Raw genomic sequence first — 26,058 nt, forward strand, 5'->3', positions numbered from 1 at the left:
GGTGAAAAGTGGTTGTATGAGTAGCTGACTAAAGGACATGAGCATTAACCCTCTACTACCCAATGTATCATATTTGATACATGAGTTTCAAAGACCCTAAAAAATCTGTAAAAAATGTGAAAAATTACATATTCTACCCCCTTGAGGATTATCATACTGCTACAGGCAGTTGAAGTTCCATCCACACACTTTTTCAGGAAAAGTTTTGCTAATTTTCAAGATGTTGCAGTAACATCTGAAATGTTAGTCATTTTTTAAAATAAGCCTTTTCTGCATTGAAAGAATGTGTATTTACTGAAAATTTAACTAAAAATTTGGCCCAATATATTAAATGTGATACAAAATAAAATACATCATAAACAAACTGATAGAGCAACATTTTTTTGTGGATTTTGATAAAAGGGATAATAAACATCTGAGTTTTACAAAAAAAAAAGGTTGATTATTTATTGGCTTTGAAGGGTTAAGGTGCTTTGTGTGTAATTTATCATATTAAGTTTCAAACCGTCAAATGAATCGGACAGGAATGGGTTCAATCCCAGCAAAGTGAAGGGTTGCAGCAGTTTTGCGCTCAAGCGTGGACTGGTCCACTTGAAACACTGATGAAAATCAACACTGATTCCTTTCTGTGACCAAACTGAGCAACAAAGACCAACAACAACAACAAATCTGACTGATGTCAATTCTGTCATTTTAGTTCCTGAATAAACTGTCAGTGGGTGAGTGGTGCATTTTATACAACAAAAATTCTCATTGTTTGACTTTTTTAAAAGAAAGCACAGTAAGAAATTTGGCCTAAAACCATATCTCACATGAGCTGCGCAAAATCAGCAAACAAAATCTATTTTTGAACACAGGGGGCGCCAAAATCTACACAAATCTAAAGTTTGGGTAATTTTTAATGGAGGGGAAAAGAAAGATAAAGTTTTAGCATTTAAAAAGTTTTACCATTTCAACAAAGCAGAGCAGCCTGAATTTATAAAGTGTTTAATCTGGAAACTCTAAACTTTATCTTGTGACTGTAAATCATGATAAAAAGGAGTCACCGCTGATGCTGCTACATCTCATGGGACATCATCTCCAGGAAGGCCTGTGGTTCAGTTTTATCAGCCACTGTGCCGAAAATTATCTATTCAGCTCGGGGTCAGTTTGTATAGTTGAGTTTGTAACATCACATGCCTGAAGGGGACAGTTTGTCTCTAAACTCCAACACTCAGCATTTACAGCAAACTGTGACACACCTTCGCCTGGATGCTTATAAATGTCTTTTTCTACTTACATCATCCATTCACAGGAGACAAATACCCCGTCATTTACTCCAACCAGAGTTTTTTTTTTACATTTTCAGCCAAAAAATAAAAAAAACTCAAAGGCCTGTGGCGTGTTTTTTATTTTTGTGGTGTCGAAATGAAATTTAAAAAAAAGAAACAATGAGGAACAACATAGATCTGTCATCACTCAGGGCCAAACCTTGAATCTCATGATCACATATTTTATTCATATTGTTCTGTAACTAATGAAAGTATTCACTGTGTCCTGTCTTCGCCCCGCCCTTGTTTGACTGGTTTCGGCTTAACCAGTTTAGCCTCCCTCTCTGTGTTTACTCTATATAACCTGCACCTGCAGTACCTGTGCGATCACTTTGCCACTGTGCTGACACGAGTCACTGGCAGCAGCGTCACTTGTATTAAAGGGAACAGCAGCGGTTGTCATCATGTCAATGGAACAGGAGGACTGCTACCTGTGTAAGGAGTCTCTCAGGGACACCGTGTCCATCCCGTGTGGACACATCTTCTGCTCCATCTGTCTGAAGACGTACTGGGACCACGCGGACCACACAGGGTCATACATCTGCCCAGAGTGCAAGGTCACCTACACGAAGAGGCCCACCCCAAGGCGCCTTGGGGGCTCCCGGCACTCCAGCATGCCACGCAACTCTGAATCCTACCCACCGCCACCTCCGTCCCCTGACTACAACTACGCGGGACCTCAGGATGTAGGCTGCGACATCTGCATTGGGAAAAAGCACAAAGCAGTGAAGAGCTGTCTGATGTGCCTGGCCTCTTACTGCGACAAGCATCTGAAGCCCCACTATGAGTCGGCTACTTTCAAGAGGCACAAGCTGGTGGATGAGATCGGTCACCTGGACAGACAGATCTGCCCCCAGCATCAGAAAGGTCTGGAGCTGTTCTGTCGGACAGACCAGATGTGTATCTGTGTGCTGTGCACGGTGAAGGAACACAAGGGTCATGACATGGTGTCGGCTGAGCAGGAGCGCATGGATGAGCAGGTAGGAAACGCTTTATTTACAGCGACAACACTTGCTTTGAGACAGACTGTGGTTTATCAGCAATGTACTAAAAGCTAATGCTCAAATGTGCCACCAATCATAGGGAGAATCTGAAGTGTTTCATCCGTGAAAGTCATCCTGAGGCTAACAAAATTTTAAGGGAATGTACAAGTAAAACAAAATGTGTAGTTCCTCAAGTGACCACTTGAGGCTGACCCCAAAAGTGACTCAGTCTCCATAGACCTTCTACTTAAAATACCAAACTTCGCAGCAGAGTTTAACAGGTTTACTAACTGTTTCAAAAACAGTTCCAACGACTATAGTTTACTTTTCAGTTTGAGATGTCTTTAGGAGGGTAAGTTTTAATCTAAAACAACCATTTCTGTTTATTTTAAAGCTTATGGATTTACAGATTTGGGTGTTGGATGACTCTAAGTGACAGATAGTGACGCAAGCTGTCTACACGGTGTCATTTTGGCTAATTCCTGTCACTCGTCTAGACCTTTTACCCTGTTTGTAGCGTTGTCGGCCAACAGCTTACCTCTAAATGTCATCTCCTTGTTCTAAAAACAGGATGCTGACAGCCGTACTGCTAAATTCAAGGCTCTACAATGTCTGTCGATGAGCTTCTCTGTTATAATCAAAGCGTAACATGTTCATATCACAGCTCATTGCACCAGTAGTGACACAGTGGCAGGTAACAAATGTAAAGGTAGCAAACAATGGATGGGACAAGCCCACAAACCAAAGCCTCAAGCATTCAAAGGAGACCTGCCCCTGTGATAACAAGACTGCTTCTCACTCACACAGCCTCCAGTGTACATATGAAGTCATAAAATCTTATCACTGAAGCTAGAAATGTAAAGATAGCATGATTTGGACAAGTAGATAAGAAAGTTGATCTATAACCTCTAACTTTGGTCAGAAGCTTTGGATGGTGAAGTAAAGATCAGATTGCTGATAAAAGAGGTGGAAAAGAGTTTCCTCTTGAAGGCGGCTTGGTTTCAGTCTTTGAGGGCGGGTGGGGAGCTTAGAGATCCACAGGGAGCTTCAAGTAATGCAGCTGCTCTTTTGTTGAAGAGGTCCTGGCGTCTGGTTTTGATGCCTCCTCAATGCCAGGCTTTGGAGAGATCCTGAGGTGGACCCAGAGCTCACTTTAGAGATTATAAATCTCACATAGAAAAAATACAAACTTGACACATACATGACATTAACTTTCTCAGTGTGATGCTAACGCACACCAGGTTTAACCAAACAGAAACAAAAGACATGAACAGAGGATTTACGGGGATTAACTAGAGGTATGTCCTTCATCATCATCAACACTGTTTCTGTTGTTTCTGTTGTTTTGTAGCAACGGCTGGGCGCCACCCAGGCAGAGATCCAGGAGAAGATTCATGATAGACTCAAGCAGATGGAGGAGCTGAAACAAGCCGTGGACTCTCTTAAGGTTCGTGCCACTATCATCCATCAGACTGATAAGACCAGACAAACCACTCCAGACTGAGAGCGAAGTTAATTTAGCTACCAGCTCAGACAACATTCCTCCATGTCAGGGTGATGACAGCGTCTCTCATTGTGAGGGTGAAGGCAGTGTGACGCCCGCTTGATTAATGGCTTGAATCAATGTTTCCTGTGTAGAGCTCAGCCTCCAGAGCGCTGCAGGAGTGCGAGAAGATGTTTGCCGACATGATGCGCGCCATCGAGAGGATGCAGCAGGAGATGGCCAAGCTGATCACCTCCAACAAGAGAGCGGCGCTAAACAACGCAGAGGGCCACATGGAGCGTCTGACCCACGAGATCGCTGATCTGAAGAGGAGAGACAATGAGATCACGCAGCTTTCCCGCACCGAGGACCACATCCACTTCATCCAGGTGAGTGACCAGCACAGAGCTGAACATCTCAGGTTAAATCTGCACAGGTCAAGAGTCCAACGCAGCAGGGGGCGCAAACCGAACTAATTAAAAAATACTGATTGCTGACAACTTCTAAGAACTGATCTGCACTACTAAAAAAACCCAGCAAGTGCTTTTTTCTTATTTCTTATATATAAATATATTATTAGAAGCCTAATTAATGGATTTGTCCAGAAAATGTCTCACTTCAAGATATTACAGGATAAAAATGTAATGAGTAAGACTCTACCAATGGGAAAAAGAAACATCCACTTTTTATAAGACTCTCGAATTAAGATGTTATTCATATTCAAGAAACTTGTACATTTTTCTTTGATGATACTTGAATGAGAAATTCAGGTCTTATTTTTTGGCATATGATATCTCAAAATGAGACATTTGCCTGAACTATTTTCTGTTCCATCTTGATAATGAGACGTCTAATGAGATTTTTTTAAGCCAAAAATGCTTGCTTGGATTTTAGGGTTGGGAAGAAAAATGTTGTATTGTAGTATCGGGATTTGTTGTTTAACAATTTTAAATTGTGATTTTTTTAGTCATTTTATTAAATTTAAGTCCTTATGTCCCATCGTGGTCTTTGTTTACAAGCTGGGTTGAAAAAAAAATTGAGGTGTTAGTTTCACTGAATTAAATCCTAAAAACTGACTCACATGTGGTGTTTATTTTTGTGGGAAAATAGGGCTGTAGGCATCATCATCATTCAACTACATCATCAACCTTCCACTTGGTCTGGTGTTCAAAAAGTTAACTAAAAATCGCAAAAATTGGAAATATTGAAAAATCGCAATTTAAATCAAATCAGCACACCAAAAATCATAAAGGATCAGGAGAAAGGAATATTGCCTGAACCCTTTTAGTTTGGGGGGTTTGCTGCAGCCTATGTTCAGTATACTGTACTGTATAATGTTTTGGCTTCACTTCTGGGCAGCTGTATCTGGGGTGGAACTGCAGTTCCTTAAGTGTCCACTTGAGGCTGGCTCCAAAAGGCAAAGATCTCAGTTAGATCCTATTCTAAAGTGCCTATTTTAAAGTAAAATTAAACATGTTCTTGGGAACACAATTTATTTAATTTTTGGAAACTAACAGCAAGATAATTTTCTTTTTATTGTGTACATAAAACATCACTGGGGCATGGCTTGCTCATCTTAGCTTAAAGACATGTTTAATTTTTGTTGGACAGAAGTTAGGTTGAACTGACCGTCACTTTATCCCGTCACTTGTCATTCATCGACACATCTCCAAGGCGCTTAATACACTGATACCTTTGCTGAATGAACTTCTATCAACACCATCTCATTGCTGTTTGTCTCTTTTTAGTGTTACCACAGGGTGATCGACCAGACTGCCGCTGAGGATCTGCCATCAGTAAACGTCAACTCCTACTTCACCTTCAGCCCGGTCACTAAGGCCGTGTCTGAGATGAAGCAGCACCTCAATGAATTCGGCAACGAGGAGCTGGTGAAGGTTGCCAAGGCAGGTGGGTGTGAGGCCAGGATCAAGACCCTTCAGTTTTACCCGTCTGGTATCTTCTTTCACCAATTTAACACATTCATTTTGTCTTCTACAGTCAACAAAATGTCCTTCGTTGAGCTGGATGACTCCAAAAAGAGACGGTCCATAAAAAGTAAGTACTTCATTTCATACACCCAAATAGTCACCTGTTGCCTGGAGCTTGACTTTCGATGAGTTCAGCCTGAGGTCACACTGTGAAAACAGGGTTAAATGTTTATTCTGAAATGATGTTCATCTAGCAGTGAGTTTACACTTCCTTCTGCTTTAATGGTCTGTGACGGTCCAGTTCAGCTTCATTAAGAACAACAGGATTTCTAGGCTCAGCCACAGGATCCTGGTTCTCCTAACCAGGATATCAAAAAAAAAACCTGTTATGAAAGTCTGAACTGACTTCACCGTAAACTTAGATACAAATATTAGATCAGAAAGTTCAGGGAAGCATCATATTTCAAACAAACAGAGTGTTTTTGTCAATCATGTTCGTTAAATGAGTTAATCACCATCCTAACACAAATCACACTTTTTTTCTCAGATGAAGACCAAGCACAAGTCATGTACAAGTCCGTCCCGGTCCAGGAGCCTCAGCACAGGGACGATTTCCTGAAATGTGAGTTTCAACTCTTCAGATTCTGTTTTCCTGTCTAACGCAGATCGCTGCTCTCTGCTTGTTTCAATGCAAATCAGATGCTGATGAGTTTCTCTGTCAGACCCTGTGGCTGACCACAAAACCGACAGTCTGTCCCACAGCGCTGACAGAGACTGGGACTGCAAATATTATCGCTTGCACTTGTTTCACTTCAGTTCGCAGTTTGGGTTGCCTGCACTAAAAGGTTTATATTTAGCAACTAATGAGAAGAGACTTAAGAAACCTGGAACATTCAAATGTTACAATAAAATGGATTACTATTTATCTCATCTTGTAGGAAATCTTGTTTCCAAATAAATATGTAGGGGGCAGTATTTGACAATATCACAGATTTTTAGATGCTGTTTTAAGGCTCAGGGGGCACCACTCATCAAATAAATTACATAACCTCCATTTTTTATTGTGGTGACCTACAGGAAGCAAGTACTTATCCAGGATTTGCGTCCACTAGTCATCCAGTTATGGGCCTTTTTAGCCCCCCAAGAATGAAAGTGGCCAAAATAAAGCCCTGTTTCCACCAAGCGGTTTAGTTCAGTTCGTCTGGGCATGCACATTTTGTGGCGTTTCCACTGACTAATAATGGGACAGATCCCCAAATAACCCAGACAAGCCGTCCCACTTTTTGGGACCCTTCCATTGGAGTGCGAGACTAACCGATCCAATCTCAGAAGGTGGCGCTACAACACTGAAGTCTGTTGATTGGTCGAAAGAATTGTAATTTACCGCGGCACACAGTCTTCTCTGAAACCAAGCTTGCTCTTTGTGTTTTTCTTCTTCGTTGGATTTATTAGCGGGGTACACATTGGCTGTTTTCCAAACCTCCCACTACACAAGCAGTGCCAATAATTTTGGCTGAATTTCAGTATGTAGTAGTAAGTATGCAAAAACTTGCAAAATCGGCAGTATATGAAAAAAGCCCGGTTGTCCTACTGATCCGGGAAAATTTCTCAGTAAGCAACACACCAGTCTACTTGGCAAAGTGTTTCCCACAATGCACGGCGCTAACGCTGTTTGTCTATGCGGTGGCAGGTTTTGGTGAATTACCGCCATCTACTGGAATGAGTCTGCATTATAACCACAATACAACACTAACCTTAGATGGTCGGTGAGATAGAAGTGAAGTGATGGGAAGAAACACCCGTAAATCTTGCCACTTCCAGTCGTAAAAGAGGCGTTTACTTCTACAAATTCATTAGCCCATACAAACCACTAATTCACTTTTTAAACCATAAGAGGAATATATAGAAGTGTTTTTTCATCAGCTGTAAAAAATAATAATCCCTTCAGATGTATTTTCAGTAAACAATATAACTTTTGGTGTAAGATTAGAAATCAAGAATGATGATTCTGTTTGATATGATTAACAAAATAACTAAATGCAAAAATCTGCCAATTGCTTGTTTTGTGTATTTATATTAAAGGCAAAAAACATCATCTGTAGCTCCACCTTCCGAGACTGGAAACCAGAGTAGTATACTACAAAACAGACCCAACAGAAAAGTCATACTTAATACTACATGCAAAAGCAGTAAGTAGTATGTAGTGCCTACTATAGTACTTTCACTTGTAGTATTTAGTAGGGGGTTTGGAAAACAGCCTGTTTCCCAGTTTTTCTTCTTCGTTGGATTTATTGGTGATGTAAACTATGTCGCGCTGCTGTGGCGTCACACTGTTATGTTACTGATATGGCTGTCGGCATCCAGCTGACACGCCGTCTACCACGAGGGGGCATAGTTGGCTGTGGAAACACAAACAGGACCAGGCTTAACCGAGCCAACCCAAACCAAACTGTACTGATCTGAACTGAACTGCTTGGTGGAAACAGGGCTTAACTAACCCAGGGATTCAAGCTGGGGTTTAAAAAAACCTTAAAAATAGAAAATCCTTATCAGTAGTGTTTGAGCTCACCTCACAAACAGTGACCATACCTCTGGCATTCCAGATCAAAAACCGGGCCGATCTAGGCGAGGCTACCGGGTGTCCCACCAGCTGTGACCTGCAGAGGTGGAGGCACACAGCAGGCAGGTGACACTTAACCCCGGGGACCACTCTGATTTCTGTGATCAGCCAGAGGGTCTCATGCTTTGTCTTCACACGCAGCTTTTGCAGAAGTTTAACCAAACAAACAGAGATGCAGTGGTGAGGGGTGCTAAAGGTGGCTTAGACCTGGGTTTCCTACGAATCACATCTAATCCAATAAATGAAACAAAAGCTGGATTTCTACCAATCATGTTAACCCAATGTTTGTTTGTTTAATCCAATAAATCTGAATCTAAATTTGAATTAAACGGTGAAATGATCTTTCTAGATGCCTGCCAGCTGACTCTGGACCCAAACACAGCCTACAGACAGCTCTACTTATCCCGAGGGAACAGAAAAGCCGCCCTCAAGAGAGACCCCCAGAACTACGCTGACCACCCTGCCAGGTTCGACTCCCTGCCTCAGGTCCTCAGCATCGAGCCCCTCTCAGGAGGAGCTTACTACTGGGAGGTGGACTGGAGCGGGGAGGGGGCCGCTCTGGGGGTCACCTACAAAGGCATCAAGAGGACGGGGTACGGTGACAGCTGCCGCATCGGGTACAACCGCAAATCCTGGAGCCTGTTCTGCTCCGACTCCAGCTACTCAGCCCGCCACAACAAAGACCAGCATGAGAGCACAGCACCTTACTCCTCTCGAATCGGGGTGTTCCTGGACCACGCTGGGGGGACTCTGTCTTTCTACGCTGTAGGGGAAACTATGTCCCTCATCCACCGCTTCAAGGCCACCTTCAGTGAGCCAGTCTATGCAGGCTTCTGGATTTGGTACGAGTCAGCTGTCACCCTCATCCAGCTGTAACCAAATTTAACACTTAACATGTAAAATGTCTGACTGTGATTAAACAATGGTGTACGTTTATGGAACAAAAATCACAGTTACCTGCTGTCCTAATGAATTATTATGATTGTAGTACAACACCAGTCATTTTGTATGAATATTATAAACTTTAAACAGTACATATCAGGGAGCTGTTCATTGTGACTGTGAAGATTCTGAAAATAACTCATGTAAAATATAAGATCAGGAGAACCAAGTGTGACTAAATTATGAGTAAGAATAATGAAGACTATACGTAACTGTAATATATGATGTGATTATGTTTGAAGGCTATGATACACTTTTTTTCTCAATAAACATTTTATAACAAGAGATAACAAGAAAGACATTTTTATCTAATGCTTCTATGCTTAACAATATTAACTTTAAAGTGTGATAAAACTTTTCATTTACTCAATAAAGATCTTTTTGAACCCTTTTCTCAGCTGTTTTTTTGTAGATCGGATTCAAAACATGGGAACTAGAAAGTTTTCTAGTTGATGACTGCATATTAGAGTAAAAGTTGTCTAATATACTTGATATGAGCCACATTCAACTGATCAGTCCAGAAAAATGTATTGTTTTAAGATATTAAAAGACAAAAATGAGGTCTGGATTGCTTGCAATGAGTGAAAAAAATCTGATAATGAAACAAGAAAATTTTGCAAAAAAATTTGCTTGAAAGTATTTGAAAGGATTTTTTTTTTTTTTTTTTTTTTACATTTTTCTGTGCTGGTCAGGTTAATGTGGCTCATATTAAGTCTAACAAGACATTTTTTTTTACTGAAAATACAACAAAAACACTTGATAAGATTTCAGTTTTTTGCAGTGTACTTAATCCGATCCACCTTGCTAGTGCTTACCTTCAGAACTGCCTTAATGCTTTGTGGCACAGATTCAAAAAGGTACTGGAAACATTCCTCAGAGAGTTTGGTCCATGTTGACATGATAGCATCACACAGTTGCTGCAGATTTGTCGTCTGAACATCCATGATGAGAATCTCCCGTTCCACCACATCCCAAAGGTGCTCTATTGGATTGAGATCTGGGGACTGTGGAGGACATTTGAGTACAGGGAACTCATTGTCATGTTGAAGAAAGCAGTCTGAGATGATTCCAGCTTTATGACATGGAGCGTTATCCTGCTGGAAGTAGCCATCAGAAGATGGGTACACTGTGCTCATAAAGGGATGGACATGGTCAGCAACAATACTCAGGTCGGCTATGGACTTTAAACCATGCTCAGTTGGTACTAAGGGGCCCAAAGTGAGCCAAGAAAACATCCCCCACACCATTACACCAGCAGCAGCCTGAACCATTGATACAAGGCAGGATGGATCCATGCTTTCATGTTGTTGAGGACAAATTCTGACCCTACCATCTGAATGTGGAGCAGAAATCCAGACTCATCAGACCAGGCAATGTTTTTCTCTATTAGGCACCATTCTCTCTCAGAAGCCCAGTAGATCAGCAGTTTGTCAAATACAGACCAAAGACCATGCTATGTTCAAAGTCTCTTAAATCACCTTTCTTCTCTATCTTAATGCTCAGTTTGACCTTCAGTAGTTAGATATTTGCATTTACAAGCAACTGAGCAGGTGTACTCCATCAAAGAGCTAGTGAGCATACAAAGGTATTATTATTTGTGATGACACACTTTATCTACAACATGAAAAGAAACTGTTTATATTAAAGATAGACCGATATACTTTCTCGGGGCTTATACTGATACTGATTATAAGTTAACAAGGGGGCCAATAACTGATATTTGAAGCCGATATACATTTACAACAAAAGTGAATATACTGTAGTCAAAATTTTGATGAATACAAACTCTGACACTTAACTTGGTTTTAATGACGTTATGCTTATTAAACAGCTCCCAGGCACAGCAGCTGTCTTATTAAGCTTGATGAAAACTCAAAAATATAAACAGCTCCCTTAAGTTTTCTACAATAAATAGAGTTTTGCAAAAAATAGCTCTGCATGTAACCAATCAGATGGCAGGTGACTGTGGGTGGGTCAGTACTAGAGACAGAGTAGTGACTACAGACAGAGAAGAGTAGCTGCATCAGAGCCAAAAACAACATAGTTTTAAATAGATATCTTATTGGCTGTCGATGAAAAAAAGGCTGATGCCGGAATGCCTAAAAACGCTGAATATCTGCAATCTATTCCTAGTTTATTTATATATCTTTAGTTGATAAATATTGATGGCTGAATGTTATCTCACACTGAGAACACAGTTTTGTCTGTGTTGTAAAGTGGTGTGAATTAAACAAAGTGCGATCTTTGTACAGCACTTGGAGGCTTGGTCAGTGAACAGTATTGTTGTTTTTGTGGAGGTCTGAGAGAGTTCAGAGGACTTGTGGAGGAGTTTTTCAGGTGTGACTGAAAAACTGGTGAGTTTAAAAGTGAGATAAAAGTTTTTTCAGTGTATTTGTCGTGTTTGTTTGACCCTGAGGATGTTTAACATTCAGTCAATGTCAAAAAGGTTGTTTTCTGGTCGTCAGTATTTATATGCTTAACATGAGCATTTACTTCTTTGCAGAATGACACACTTCTTACTCACTTCATGAGAACTTCAAATTGAAATACCAACAAAAAAAAGTCTTAAGAACAGAGCACACAACCAAAGCTTAAGATCAGACACGGTGAAAGATCATGACAAGAACAAACAAAAGGTTTTGTTTCTGTTGAAACTTACAGTATCGGTGTTTAACCCGCTCACTGATGTGAGAGTAGATTGAGGAATCTAAAAACTGCAGCCTGAAGGGAAAACTTTGAAGACGCAGCAGAGAGGATATGAAGACCTCCCCTGGAATCCTTAAGCTCTGTGATAGAGTTCACCTCTCAGTTTATATGTTTAGTAGAGACATTTTTACAGTCTGTAACTTCTCTGCACAACAGACTCACATTCAGAGAAAAGATATCAGTATTTTGAAAGAAGCATCAGAAACAACATGTGGAGAAAAAATCCATGCTACAACAGTAAAATGAATTCATCTGTGGCTTTAGAGTAACATGATAAATGTCAGATGTGCTAGAAACCATTTATAAACTCACATACTGTTAATTAAAGTTGTAGTTTAAGAAAACTGAGCTGCACAGGAACATTGATATTTGAACAGCTGTTTACTGGTGAGCAGTCAATGAGTCAGACTTTAACTGTTGTGCTCTGCAGAACAGTGCTTTACCATGCAAAATCAAACTATAGCAACCTCTAGTGGAGGAATGGATGTAATGCTCATTCAGGGGGTTATAGGACACGATTCACCTCACTCTGAGCAGGCTTCTGCAAGAGTGGATAATAATCGATGTCCCAGGGTAATGTGGTTGAGCCTGTATCGTCTTCTTGTAAAGAAGATATTTTGCTGCAAAGAAAAGACTCGTTGCTGACATTTTCATGACTATGATTGATTATAGTGATGTTTTATATGCATGCATCATCTCAGCCTTATCATTCTCTGGATAATGTAAACTGGGGTGCTTTGAGATTCTTTGCAAATCTGGTGTCTCTAACTCTTCAAAGCTTCCTGTACACTCGATCCTGCACTGTCTACCCTGTAGACTAATGTAATTCTTACTTGTTTTTTCCATGTATTTACACATTTAATTCAGAGTGTCTATTTTTAATTTCATATGTTGACATAACATTTTTAGTGGTGTTGTTTGTCTTAACTTGGCTAAAATGTTCTGCTGCTGATCTTGACCAGGACAGTCGGAACAGAGATTTTTAATCTCAGCGAGGACTAACTGGCTAGACAAAGTTGAAATAAAATAATCAAATAAAACTACTACTTCTATAAGTGGTTCAGCTCCTCACTACATTTCAAAATTGCTCAAAGCCTAAAGCTTGATCAGACCCCTCTTTGATACAAACTGTTTGCTATGAAAAGATCTAAAGTTTTTCTGCTTGTAAAACCAACGTGAAATCATTTTCTTTCCCATAGTGCAGTAGTCAGTATCATAGATAGTGACACTGTTAACATGTTTAAAAAATACCCATGAGGTTGGCTGCTTGTGCAGCAACGTTTTTAGATATAATCTTACTTTCTTTATGTTATTGTTATTTTTTCTGTCGTTTAATTTATTTATTTTTCATTATCATTTATTTGTAATACAATTATTTTTTTTCCATGTTTTATTGTCACTGTGAAGCACATTGAGCTTACCTTTAACGAACTGTTCTTTGTAAATAAAACTGCTAATTTTATTGCTACCACCACCACCACCACCACCACCACTAACACTACAACAACTACTTCTACTTATACTACCCACAACAATGACAATAATAATAGTAAACACATTGTTTAAATGATACCAGTAAAATTGGCGGCGTACACACACATTTTGAAGTTAGTTAATAAACTAGCTAATTTCATCAGTAACACCAGGGAGCGGAACCAAGTGGCCACTTAGGAAGAAGGCTTCAATTTAATGGATTAAGTTAAATGAAAACCAATGCACAAAGTAAATTAACCAACTACCATTTAGTTGTCTATTGATTCTAGAAAAATCTATGTTAGCCTTACCTTGACGGAGCAATATCTTAAGCAGGGCAGTCGACCTCGGGGTATAATGGAATAGCTTCTTGTTTCCACCCGGACACATTTACCCTGCGCACCACTGAAAGAGGCGCTTTCTCACATTTCTCCAGTGTGGCTTCTCAGGTGAGTGTGGATTCATACTACAGTTTTATTTATAACTTTGGAGCTCAGTCTTTCATATTCCGCTTTCATCGATCATTCACCATATTTAACACCGTTTCAATTCGCTGTATCTGTAACTCCTGTGTGATGTTTAACGTCGGTTAAAGGAAGAATACCAATGACTGGAGCTAGCAACACAAGCTAGCGTTAGCATTTGTATCCGCTGTTGTAGCGCTGAAAAGAAGGCATCAGGACAGATTTTAGACTGTAATTGAATTAAACCTGGTTTGTAAATGAATCAATAGGGCATTAGAAAATACGCAAAGTGATTTATGAACACCACAGAGTTTGTAAACACGGCAAACGGTCTCATCTCCTTGTGTTGTGGCATGCGTTACAACTGTCACTATGACAACCATTGAGCTTGGACACACAAAAAATGTATGTCTGGCAGCTAACCCGACATAAAATTCACTCTTAAGCATGTGTTCAATCTGACTCTAGTTGTTATATTAAAATAAAAGGAGAACTGAGGCAACAGTAGAGGAAATAGACAGGGCTCTTCCACATCTTCTTTACAGCACATGGTCGTCTAAATAATGATAGGAGAGACAGATATCTCTATGTTTCATTCATAAAGTTCCGTCCTGAACCTTTAAGTCTTGACTTATCAGTGCATGTTGCATATCACAGCGGCTTCTTATTATTCAGCAGACTTAGTGGAAGTAGATGGTTTACCGGAGTGTCCTAATAATAACAAATCATTAACAGTAGTTTTTCTTGGTGCTCAAAATTTTAATCAGTATAACTGTTATTACAAGTTCAAGTTCTGATTAGTGTTTAAGTGTATTTTGATATTTTAATCAATGTAAAGAAATATTACAATGAAAGATGTGTATTGAAAACAACACACACTGCAAGTGTCTAAATGGCTAAAACTTGCCTGGTTGACTGATATCAGACCTTACGTATGAATACATTTGCATTTCCTGATTGTGGTATTATTTAAAATGACAGTTATAACAAGATTGCAAGCTAGTTATGTTTATCTCATGGTCTTATGGGTTTTTTTTTCAATGAAAAAAGACAAAATGCTGAAAGATATTACTTCATCTGTTCAAAATGTTATCGTTATTCATAATTTATATTATTATATTATTATATATATATATATATGTATGTATGTATATATATGAAAAGTTCTTTTCCAAAACGCTATAAAAGCCAATTAAGAAAAAAACGAGTTCATCATGCGATTTTGCTGTGCACTGAACGTATTCACTGCTCTGTCATTACTTTATGTGAATTCGCTTATTTTCCTTGTTTAAAATGTACTGTAAGATGTTTTCTTCAAACAAGCACCAATCCTGTTTCCAGTCTAACCTGTTCCTGAAAACTATTCAAATTGATTTATAGCGTTTTGGAAAAGAACTCTTCACATATTTTCCAATGCTTTTTAATAAATTTGTTAATTGCTATACATTTTAACACAACATATCCATGTTTTCTTTTTCTGGGAAAAAAAAGTGAAGAAAATTGTGTCATAAATGAGTAGTTGTAAACTGGCCATGGTTTGTTGGAAAGTGTTGATGTACCAGGTATCTAGGGCTAGGGATACCAAATTAGTTACTTTTATGGGTGCCGACTGAATTCTGTCAAAAGTACTGGTACCGATTCACGTAAAATCAAAAGGTACCATGTTTAGGTACCTAAATGCATCCTTGTGACTATAAGGGAAGAGTAGGTGATTTTCCATGCTGGACATGAACACAACATTGCAAAGTTATATATTGAAGAATAAATATGTTAAATTGAAAAATTTTAATATTTCATTATTTAACAAATTGATATTTCTTACCACTTAACACAAAAAAGTACTGAAAATAGGTACAGATGAGTACCAGTACCGGTTGCCAGGGACCGGGCATTGGTACCGTATCATTTCAAATGTGAAAAGTACCCATCCCTACAGGTATCCACCTGCACCTCTTTAGGAACAATGAAATGCAGACGATATAAAAAATAGAGAAGTTAAGATTTGTAAGCCCCTAATTAAAATTAATGTTTTCCCTAAAATTTAAAACAATGTCCTCTTTCTGTCTGTTTATAAATTCAGATGGCGACTACAAAGGTTCCAGAGGTCCGTGACATCACACGGATTGAGAGAATTGGTAAAGACCCTCATTAACACAGCACTCTGACGGATATTTATCAGTACATATGGGTTATGTGCTCTGATATTTACCCCCTCATCCTGTGATTTGAATATTAACATCTCTTTGTGTTTAGGAGCGCACTCTCATATTCGTGGCCTTGGTTTGGACGATGCTTTGGAACCAAGACAGGTAAGCTTTGGGCTTCTCTCTATGATTGTATGTAACAGTTTAGTACAGAGATATATTCAGTCTGCCACCTTGGAAATATCTGGGTCACCTAGAATTCAGTAGATGTTTCCTTTTTTTAGACATATTTATTGAGTTAAATTTCAGAATGAAGTGCATAAATGCATTACCATGTCCTGAATGTGGCCTCAAAGATACCTGTTCCTGTTGCTCGTGCAGGTGTCTCAGGGGATGGTTGGCCAGCTGGCCTCCCGTCGAGCAGCAGGGGTCATCCTGGAGATGATCAAAGATGGTCACATTGCTGGCAGAGCTGTCCTGATCGCTGGCCAACCTGGCACAGGAAAGACTGCCATCGCTATGGGTAAGCAGCACCCTGGAGGCTTTCCAGAACACAATATCTCCTCATCATCCCCCTCTGGAAGTCATTGTTGATGTAATTGACTTAAACTGTATGTATGTTAAAGCAAGGGCTCCTGCTCCAGGGTTCAGCTGAGATTTTGTTTTCATGCAGGCATCGCCCAGTCTCTTGGCCCTGACACACCTTTCACAGCGCTGGCTGGCAGTGAGATCTTCTCTCTGGAAATGAGCAAGACCGAAGCGCTCAGCCAAGCTTTTAGGAAAGCTATCGGAGTGAGGATCAAGTGAGTGAGCAAACATAATGGTTGTGTGTTTGTTAACCAAACAAAAGGAAATAGAGTCTTCTCCGTTTTAGAAAAGTTTAGTCCATCATGCGTTTTTCTTTTACAGAGAGGAGACAGAGATTATTGAGGGAGAGGTGGTGGAAATCCAGATTGACAGACCAGCCACTGGAACGGTAGGTCACAACTGTTTATGCACTCATAAAAACTGTTTTGATAATATTTTCGATTCTGTTTTTGCTAAATATTGAACTAAAAACATTACATTCTCTTCAGAGATGAGCCAAAATAAAAGTTTATATGCTTTATATACATATACGCTTTGTCTTTCAGGGTGCCAAAGTTGGCAAGCTGACCCTGAAGACAACAGAAATGGAGACGATATATGACCTGGGCAACAAGATGATTGAGTGTCTCAGTAAAGAGAAGGTTCAAGCAGGGTAAGTGGATAACCTCTCTGTTCATTGTTTCACACATAAATCACTTGAGACGGTCTCAACCAACTTTTTTCTTTTTAATTTTCTCTCAGCGACGTAATCACGATCGACAAAGCCACTGGAAAAATCAGCAAGCTGGGTCGCTCCTTCACCAGAGCCAGAGACTACGATGCCATGGGAGCTCAGGTATCCCCTTTCTGTCTGCAGTCATTAGAATAGAATAGAATAGAATAGAATAGAATAGAAAATACTTTCTTCATCCCCGAGGGGAAATTCAGGAGTCACCGCAGCATTTAAGAAAATAAAAGTAAGAAAGAGTATAGAAAGTGCAAAAAGGTCCATAAGAAATTAGATGACGACATCCCGTCCACCACTCGTCCACCACTCTCCAGCCCAGCCAGTCTCCACCTCCACACGGTCCAGGACTGAGCCTCCCCAGCAGTCTGTTCAGTCTCTGTCTCCTGGATCCTGTCTGCTCACAGCAGGCGAAGCTCCTCCAATGTGGGGCCGGCGTCCGATGTCAACTCCATCAGCCACAGCCGTGAACAGCACGATGTCGCTGGGTTAGCACGGCTAGCTCGTCCATCCCCCGGGGCTAGATCCCACGTTCCCAACAGCAATGAATGGAAAGACAGGTCCACGTCGTCACCTCCCAGCTCACATCCGAGAACCAGCACGTCGTCCTCACCTCCTCCTCAGCTCGAGGGAAATCATCAAGCCCTACACTAGTTAGCATTGACATGCTACAGGCTGCTAACAGCTAATTTCGCATTTAAACAATGCAGCCATGGTTACATGTAGGATCTCCAGACAAACACTGGAAAAAAGTAGTAAAAAATATCGCCGAAGCCACAAAACGTTTGGTGTCCATGACCGACAATGAACCATACAAAGTGATGATCCACTCCAAATACAAAGATGACAAAAAAGAGACGAAAAAATTACAAGAAACTGACAAAGACGAGAGAGCTGCTGCAACAGGCAGCTACTTGGGCAGCGCCTAGCAACGGAAAAAAAGTGTAAAAATTAGTGTGTTTCTAAAATTCGATGTCTTTTCTTTTATTGATGGGGTTATTTTGAATGACTTTACATAAAGTTACATGAAGTGCATTTTAGAGTATCGTCAAGCATATTATGATTCTCCAGTTATCAATTCAGTGTTATGGCGGGAATACACCAGATACTTCAGCAGTGCGTCTCCGTTCCATCACGGCAAACGGATCAGATAGGTTTCCATTCAACTGACACTGGATCCGTTCAGTTGCAGTGCGTCTGAGTGGCTACTCCATCGTGTTGCAGGTAATACACAGCCATCCTATTTTTGACGGATGCTGAGCTGTGACGCATCAGTGTAGGAAAGATTGAGCAGGACAGGAAGTAGTGACAGAGACTGCCCAAAAACACCCAGTGACTTTCAAAATCAAACGGATTGTGTCAAAATCATTTTGTATTTAGCCCCACTACGATGATAAACGGACATAGTGAGCTGAGTTGACAAACACAGTCAAACGCAACACAATGGAGTCCCACTGCAGACGTATTTACTGCATTTCAGGCATTGCACATCATCAGATTTTTAACGGCAGTTGACATTGAATTTGAAAATTTGACTTTCTGGTTGAACTTAAATCAAATAATTAAACAGATTTCTGGAACTAAAGTCATATTTTTACCGTCCTTTCAGACGCAGTTCGTTCAGTGTCCAGAGGGAGAGCTGCAGAAGAGGAAGGAAGTCGTCCACACAGTGTCGCTACACGAGATCGACGTCATCAACAGCCGCACCCAGGGCTTCCTGGCCTTATTCTCTGGAGACACCGGAGAGATCAAATCTGAAGTCAGAGAGCAGATCAACGCCAAAGTGTGCGAGTGGAGAGAGGAGGGCAAGGCAGAGATCATCCCCGGGGTATGTTGGTCCCCCTGTGTGTGTTTATGTTTAATCATGCTCCTCTGTGATATTTAACATGACTCATTCTCTGTTTGTGCTCTCAGGTGTTATTTATTGATGAGGTCCACATGCTGGACATGGAGTGCTTCTCTTTCCTGAATCGAGCCCTGGAGAGCGACCTGTCTCCAGTTCTCATCATGGCCACAAACAGAGGCATCACCCGGTACGGTTAACATCCTCACTTCACACCTTCTGATCAGACCTGTTCAGGCTGCTGAAGTCTTATTCACACAGTAGATAAATCAGGGTTTCTTATGGGACTTAGAAAACAACCTGTTCACACAGGTTAAGGGAAGTCTGTAATAAGATCATCCCCTGAATATGAATTTGGAGGTTTCACTCTTTAAATTACTATGAATAGATCAGCATATAATAACTGTAGAGCATACTGAGAGGAAGAATAAATACATCTAACCCCCGGCTGCTCCCTCAGTCTCAGCATGTTATGAGATTTCCCTCCACTGATGGATGTGAGCTCGCTCTTTCATTGAATAATTCATCCGTCTCCATGCTGTAAAGATCAATGACTGTTCTGAGTTTGCACTGGAGACGCTGCCCAAACTGTTTAGCATAGCTGTCGGCTCAGCCGGCCTTTGTAATTCTCAACCTGGAAAACATGAAAAATTTAAAAGAATACATCAGTGTGTCACTGGGTCTAGAAATGTCAAATAAGCTTTGTATTTGACCAAATATGCACTGAAAAAAACTGTAATCCAAGTGTTTGTCTTATTTTTAGTAAAGACTGTCTTATTACGATATCACAGCGTGCATTAAGTGAGTGAACTGAATGTCTTCAATGCAGTTTCAAAACTTGTTTAAAGGTAAAATTCTGTGAGAAAAGTGATTCACAAAGCTTTGAATGCCGCTGCTGCTTCAAACTCTGTTTCAGTTCCGTTTGATTGGTTGGTTCTACATGTTGAGCCCATTATTAAGGCTAAAAGGTCTGAAAAAAAGAAAAATAATAATAAACTCTATTTATATAGCATTTTTCAAAACAGTTTCAAAGTCTACATCATAAACACAACCAGTAAAAAGAAATAGAAAAGAAGAAGTAAAAGAGAGGTAACAGAGAAATGTGAGGAAAAATATAGAAGGCTAAGAACCACTGACTAAAGGAAAGGAAAACATCTGTAAAAAAAAAAATAATTAAAAGATTAAAATAATTAAAACAACAAAGGATTTAAAATACTGCCCAAGATACTTTCAAAGAAAAAAAATAAAATTAAATAAAAGTAGCAATTTGATGATTGAACCACACTGAAATTCTCCAATAAAAGCACATCTGGAAAGATGTGTCTTTAAAAGAGATTTAAAAAAGGTCAAAGTGTCTGCCATTCTGATCTCCTCAGGGAGGTTGTTCTACAGGGTGGGAGCTCTGGCAGACAAGGCCCGGGCATCTTTGGTCCTAAGCTCTGATTTTGGGACTGTAAGCAGAGCCTTGGCTGAGGACCTCAAAAATATAAACAAAAAATAAGTAGGGCTTTAACAGATTAAAAAAGTTTCGATTCAGGGTGCCCCCATGTTTGAGTTGTTTGATCTCCACTTATTTCTGGTTTATGTAATTTATTGACCAAAGGTTAAAAAATAAGTGTTAAATTGAATTTACCATCACCAGGTCCACAATCACCATAATTTCCCAAATCTCTACAAATTCTTTTCCAACTGTTGTCAGATTGAACAGTTTTCATGTGACACTATAACTCCTGAATACTGATCATATGTTCATGCCCTCCTCTCACAGGATCCGTGGTACAAACTACAAGAGTCCTCACGGCATTCCCATCGATCTGCTGGACCGCCTGCTCATTATCGCCACCTCCCCGTACACAGAGAAAGAGACGAGGCAGATCCTCAAGATCAGGTGAGACACTTCAGTATTTCCCTAAAAGAGATTCTTTCTTCTTAATTTTTGAAAAAAGGAAGTTAAATCTGCATGGTTTTGTTTAAGGTGTGAGGAAGAGGATGTGGAGCTCAGTGAAGAGGCTCACACTGTCCTGACTCGCATCGGCATGGAGACATCTCTGCGCTACGCCATCCAGCTGATCAGCACCGCTGGACTGGTTTGTCGCAAACGCAAGGTGAGATCATCTGGGACTCATCTAGAGAGTTGGTCATCATTGATTCATATTTTATAGTTCAGGGATTTTCTGCTGCCTTTGTGTTGATGTGTGTTTTTCTCCTGCAGGGGACGGAGGTTCAGGTGGAGGACATCAAGAGGGTCTACTCTCTCTTCCTGGACGAGGCCAGATCCTCTCAGTACATGAAGGAGTATCAGGATTCCTTCCTCTTCAATGAAACACGTGAGTCTGCTCTTCATCCTCTCTGTGTCTGGTAGGGGCTGAAGAACTCAGCTTTAAACCACACACACGCAGCGAAAGCTTTCTTTGATGCTGAGTTCAAACCAACACAAGCAAAATCAAAGTCAAAGAAAGCTTCAAAATGCAGAACAGACTTTTACCCAGAGGCCTCGGCTGCAGAAGTTTTCAGCTTGACATTCTCACTGAAACTCCAACACCAGAAAAGATTCAAAGAATGATCTAACAAAGTGCAAAGTCCAGTTCAGCCATCATGTCTATCCACAGAAAAAAAAGTAAAACTTTTTTCTTAATAGAATACATGTGTTGATTTAAAAGTAGAGGTGTGAAAAATTTTGATAAGGCAGTAGATCCCGATACTTTGACCTGTAATGAAATATCAAAATTTCAATTCTTAAGGCTTTCCCACACTGAGTCCGTTTTTTTTGTCCCAAACTTGTGCACATAGAAAAATAAAGTTGATCCCATTTTCTGTCAATCATGTTTACAAACCTTCGTCTGTCATTATTTTTTGGAACAGGTTTGATTTTTTTTTTTTTTGCGTTTTTCCGCATCTACACTGCTTATTTCCTGGGTAGTTTGACCATTCAGAGACGCCGTAGGCTACTTGCAACATCATATTTTCACATTTCCTGAAAAATTTTCACTACCCAAAAGCATAATCATGCTAAGTTTAACAGGGCTCAATGTTGACTATAAAATGGACAAAAAATGTTGTGCAAGTAAATGCTATGGCCTATTTCTCTGGAATACTCTGAACTTTCAATATCAGGAGTTTATTCCAATTTGCTGTATGTTACATGAGAGTAAAATGAAGAAAAACACAAAGACGGAATAGGATCTTAATGGTTTGGTGAAGTAAAAAACACAGCAATCAAACACCAGGAGCAGATTTTACAGGATTAATTTAGAGTTTAAACATCAATAAACATATATATATTAACATTTCTGAGCATTGTCTCTAATTTTGTAAATAAGAAAATGTTGCTTAAAGCATCACTAGAATCTCAGCTTTCACAAACAGTTGGGATTTGTCCGATTGTGTAATCTGTTATAGAATAATGGTCCTCAAAAGTGCTATGTGTATGTGACGACGCATCCAGTCTTAAAGGGTTAATTGTATCATTGAGTCACACACCACTATTCAGCCTTGCTTTAAACTCACTTCACCGAAGAACAGATGTGGCTTTTTTTTTTTTTTGCAATATTTTGCCATATTTGGCTACCGAATATTCAGTGCATCCCTACTAACATTGGTTACACCAAGTGACATTTATCAGTTTCACCAACTAACCACGTCTTTTATCCGATAGTTTTGTTGCAGCATCAGTTTAATGTCACAGAACTTAAAATGATAAACTTGACACACTTTATGTTTTAAAGTTAAGTGTGAAACTGCATCTGACTTTCATTATTTCAAACACAATAAAACAGAAAAGTTTTCAATCAAACAGTTAACTGTGTAGAATGTCACAATATATCAGATATTGTGATATTATCATATCATGACCCAAGTATCGTGATGCGCATTGTATCGTGAGGTTCTTGCCAACCCTACTTAAGAGTGACTTATCTTTATGTAAAATCCTGACATTATGATTAAAGGAGATGAATCTGTTTTTACTTTCAGAAACGACTCAGATGGACACCTCTTAATGAAGACGCCCTTTGTTTGTCAGTCTGAAGTTTCACTGTTGAACGCCGTCTGGAATCAGTTCAGAACTGGATTTCACAAACTCTGAATTTGCCGCTAACTTACCTCTAAAATTTGACGAAACTGTTCTGATTGTTTTCTACATTTTCTCCCTCAGTTCACCACATAATTTAAAATTAAATTCATCCATAAAATCTGATCCCGACCCTGAATTTAACACAATGTTCTGTTCATCCTTGAGGCCTTGTGGCAGGAATATCCATTCCTTTAGTTTTTTCTCCTTTTTTGTTAACTTGTCTTTATTACATGGTTTATTTTTATGGAAATAAATAAACAAGCTTTTCAAAAGTACACAAAGATTGTTTGTACTCCTTATTACAGTTATTACACTTCAGTCAGTGTTAAACACTACAGGACATTATATCTGTAGGTATAGAGCAGGACAACACAACCAAAGTCCAAGTCTCTCGTCAGATTTTAACATTTTGTTGTCAAATGGAAATGCAGCCGTGCTTGGTGCTCTGCTTTTCTAAAAGTGCCCCCTGGGTTGGAGGAAAAGCCACTTTAGCTTTCAGCTCATGACAAAAATCATTCCCCTCATGGGAAAATACAAACACAGACTTAAAACAAGGAGGCAAAGCTTAACCACCAGTGATCAGTGAAAATGAAGACATGTTTTAAGTCACCACCACGTTAGAAAAAGCTGTGATTGGTTGAGTGGGGTTAGAAACAATGATCCAAACATCAGCTGACAGGCTGAAAACAGCTTTGTGTGTGTGACCTCTATGTCCAGCATAAACTTACAAGAGCTTCATTTCCTCTTCTGCACTACAAAAAACTGAAATCTTACCAAGTTTTTTCTCTTATTTTTAGTAAAAATGTCTTCACAGACTTGATATGAGCCCCTTTCACCTGACCAGTCCAGAAAAATGTCTTATTTCAAGTTATTTAAAGACAAAAATAAGGTCTGAATTGTTTGAAACAAGTAAAAAAGTTCCAAAGTGGGGTGAGAGAAATTTGCTTGTCAAGATTAGAATAATTTCTTAATGAAAGCACATTTCTCTCACCCCTCGATGTTTACTGGAGGTATCTCTCAGTGAGACCCTGCAGTGAAGGAGGCTGTCTCTGAATGAGCTTTCCAGTGATGTTAGCGTCTCTTGCAAAGGTTGAGACATGTTGTCCATCAGAGACGACAGCTTGGCCATCATTCTCTGTCAGCCACCGCCTCCACAAGGTCCAGAGGGTAACCCAGCTGGCCTTGTTCAGCAGTCTGTTCAGTCTCTTCCTGTCAGCAGCAGAGATGCCGCTGCCTAGCGGACTCTTCTAAAGAAGATGTCTGAGGCCACCACGGAGTCAAAGAAGGACTTCAGAAGAGCCCCCTCCACACTGAAAGACCAGATACAAAACAAACACAAAGTACAAGCTAAAGATATGAAAACATACACACTCTCCAAACCCACAATAAATTAAAAGATAACAAGGCTTAGATAAAAACAAAGTACACCATTATTGACCTGAGATAGACAGTGTGTCTTAAATCGCATACTTCCATACTGTGTACTCAAAATTTTCAAATTCAGTGTACTAAGCATTCTACATACTCACTGGCTTAGTGCGCGAATTTTGAGGGTGCAGCGCTGTCTCAAATTGCATACTGCCGTACTTACCAGAAATGACGACATGATGTGGATCTCTTCTTCTTCTACATCTAATTGTGACCGGCTTCCAGCGCATTTCTGCCAAATACCGCCACTATTTGCCTGCGGATTTTCAAAGTCTTTTCAGTAGTAAATTAAACACAGCTAACAACACGATCAAAATATCAAGATCTTACCATCCTTCATTGTAAATTTCAATCGTGCTTTGCTACGCCGTAATCGGCGCCAACAACATCTCCTCCTCCTCCTACTGGCTGAAGATGTCCCAGTATGTATTGTTTATTTGTATTTTTACTGTGCTGAGCGAACGGCCACAGCTCTCTTCTGCCATTGCTGCCAGAGGATGAAATGAGTGCGTTTAGTGTCCACAGCTGCATACTCAAAATCCTGGACGATTTGAGTACATCATCCTGGTACTTTTGCATACTCATTTTTCGCATACTATGCATACTGTTTTTCATTTTGACCCAGTATACTCAAAATTTTGAGTATTTGAGTATGGAAGTATGTGATTTGGGACACACTAAAATTTTAATTGTATTGTATACATCAACATTTGAAAAAAGTGAACCTGAGCTTCTCTGACTTTTTTGCATTTTAGTTTCTTTTAATAACTCAAAAAATATCTTAGTTAAGTTTAATTATATATATTTTCTCCAATCTTCATTTTTAACATCTGATTTTACCTGCAGTGCTTCCTCTTTAAGATTATAGTGTTTCTTCAGCTTAGCTTGTTTTATTTTAGAGTTAGTGCTCTTTACCCGTAGATGCACTGTGAAGTGGGAGGGGATATGATCCTAATTGTTTATTTTGCTTTATTTATCTATTAATTTATTGACTTTTTTTAAAAATTATGTTCAGGGCGTTGAAAATTTGTATGAAAAGTTTATTAAAAATGAAGTTTGATTGAATTAATAATATAAAGTTGATGACTTTTCTTGACACAATAAAGGAAATTTGATGCTAAAGCTAAGGGAGCTCCATTTTTAGAGTACCTGCTTGATGTTTTTGCCAGCATTACACTGACCTCAGCCCTCCCTGGTCTGTGTTTGAGGTCTGATAACATCAGGCTCCACTGATCGATGTGGGGCTGCAGAGAGGGAATAAAAACAGCAGCAAAACTCCATCAAGGTGCACACTGACCGATCAATAACACTGAAAAAATGAGACCTTTCTGCACCTGGCTTAAAAGATTT

The 26,058-nt window shown here is 39.7% G+C and overlaps 2 protein-coding genes and 1 long non-coding RNA gene across 4 annotated transcripts; 2 read left to right on the top strand and 1 right to left on the bottom strand.

Annotated features, from left to right (window-relative positions):
- Positions 1-1,665: 1,665 nt before the first annotated feature.
- On the top strand, positions 1,666-9,362 carry ftr83 (finTRIM family, member 83). 2 transcript variants are annotated; one of them, XM_074672126.1, is made up of 7 exons: positions 1,666-2,290; positions 3,645-3,740; positions 3,932-4,165; positions 5,525-5,684; positions 5,775-5,831; positions 6,252-6,326; positions 8,674-9,362. In XM_074672126.1, exons 1-7 carry the CDS (start codon positions 1,715-1,717, stop codon positions 9,198-9,200), a joined length of 1,725 nt encoding a protein of 574 aa, XP_074528227.1. In that variant the 5' UTR covers positions 1,666-1,714; the 3' UTR covers positions 9,201-9,362. The 2 variants fall into 2 exon arrangements, with proteins under 2 accessions (XP_074528227.1, XP_074528228.1); XM_074672127.1 differs by having other exon boundaries at positions 6,258-6,326.
- Positions 8,345-13,793, bottom strand: LOC141791566 (uncharacterized). The gene is made up of 3 exons (XR_012598329.1): positions 13,757-13,793; positions 10,082-10,270; positions 8,345-8,361 (listed from the first exon to the last, which is right to left on the bottom strand). It is a non-coding gene; the product is annotated as an uncharacterized LOC141791566 (long non-coding RNA).
- Positions 13,794-13,796: 3 nt separating this feature from the next.
- ruvbl2 (RuvB-like AAA ATPase 2) lies at positions 13,797-23,499 on the top strand. Its single transcript, XM_074672128.1, has 14 exons — positions 13,797-13,894; positions 15,990-16,044; positions 16,163-16,218; positions 16,435-16,576; positions 16,727-16,856; positions 16,963-17,029; positions 17,187-17,293; positions 17,383-17,476; positions 18,975-19,193; positions 19,280-19,398; positions 20,977-21,096; positions 21,184-21,313; positions 21,421-21,535; positions 23,181-23,499. Exons 2-14 carry the CDS (start codon positions 15,990-15,992, stop codon positions 23,204-23,206), a joined length of 1,380 nt encoding a protein of 459 aa, XP_074528229.1. The 5' UTR covers positions 13,797-13,894; the 3' UTR covers positions 23,207-23,499.
- The last annotated feature ends 2,559 nt before the right edge of the window (positions 23,500-26,058 follow it).

Source organism: Halichoeres trimaculatus, unplaced genomic scaffold (assembly GCF_033239565.1).
Source record: "Halichoeres trimaculatus isolate MK-OKI-2021-1 unplaced genomic scaffold, fHalTri1.1 fHalTri1_scaffold_6, whole genome shotgun sequence".
Taxonomy (NCBI): domain Eukaryota; kingdom Metazoa; phylum Chordata; class Actinopteri; order Labriformes; family Labridae; genus Halichoeres; species Halichoeres trimaculatus.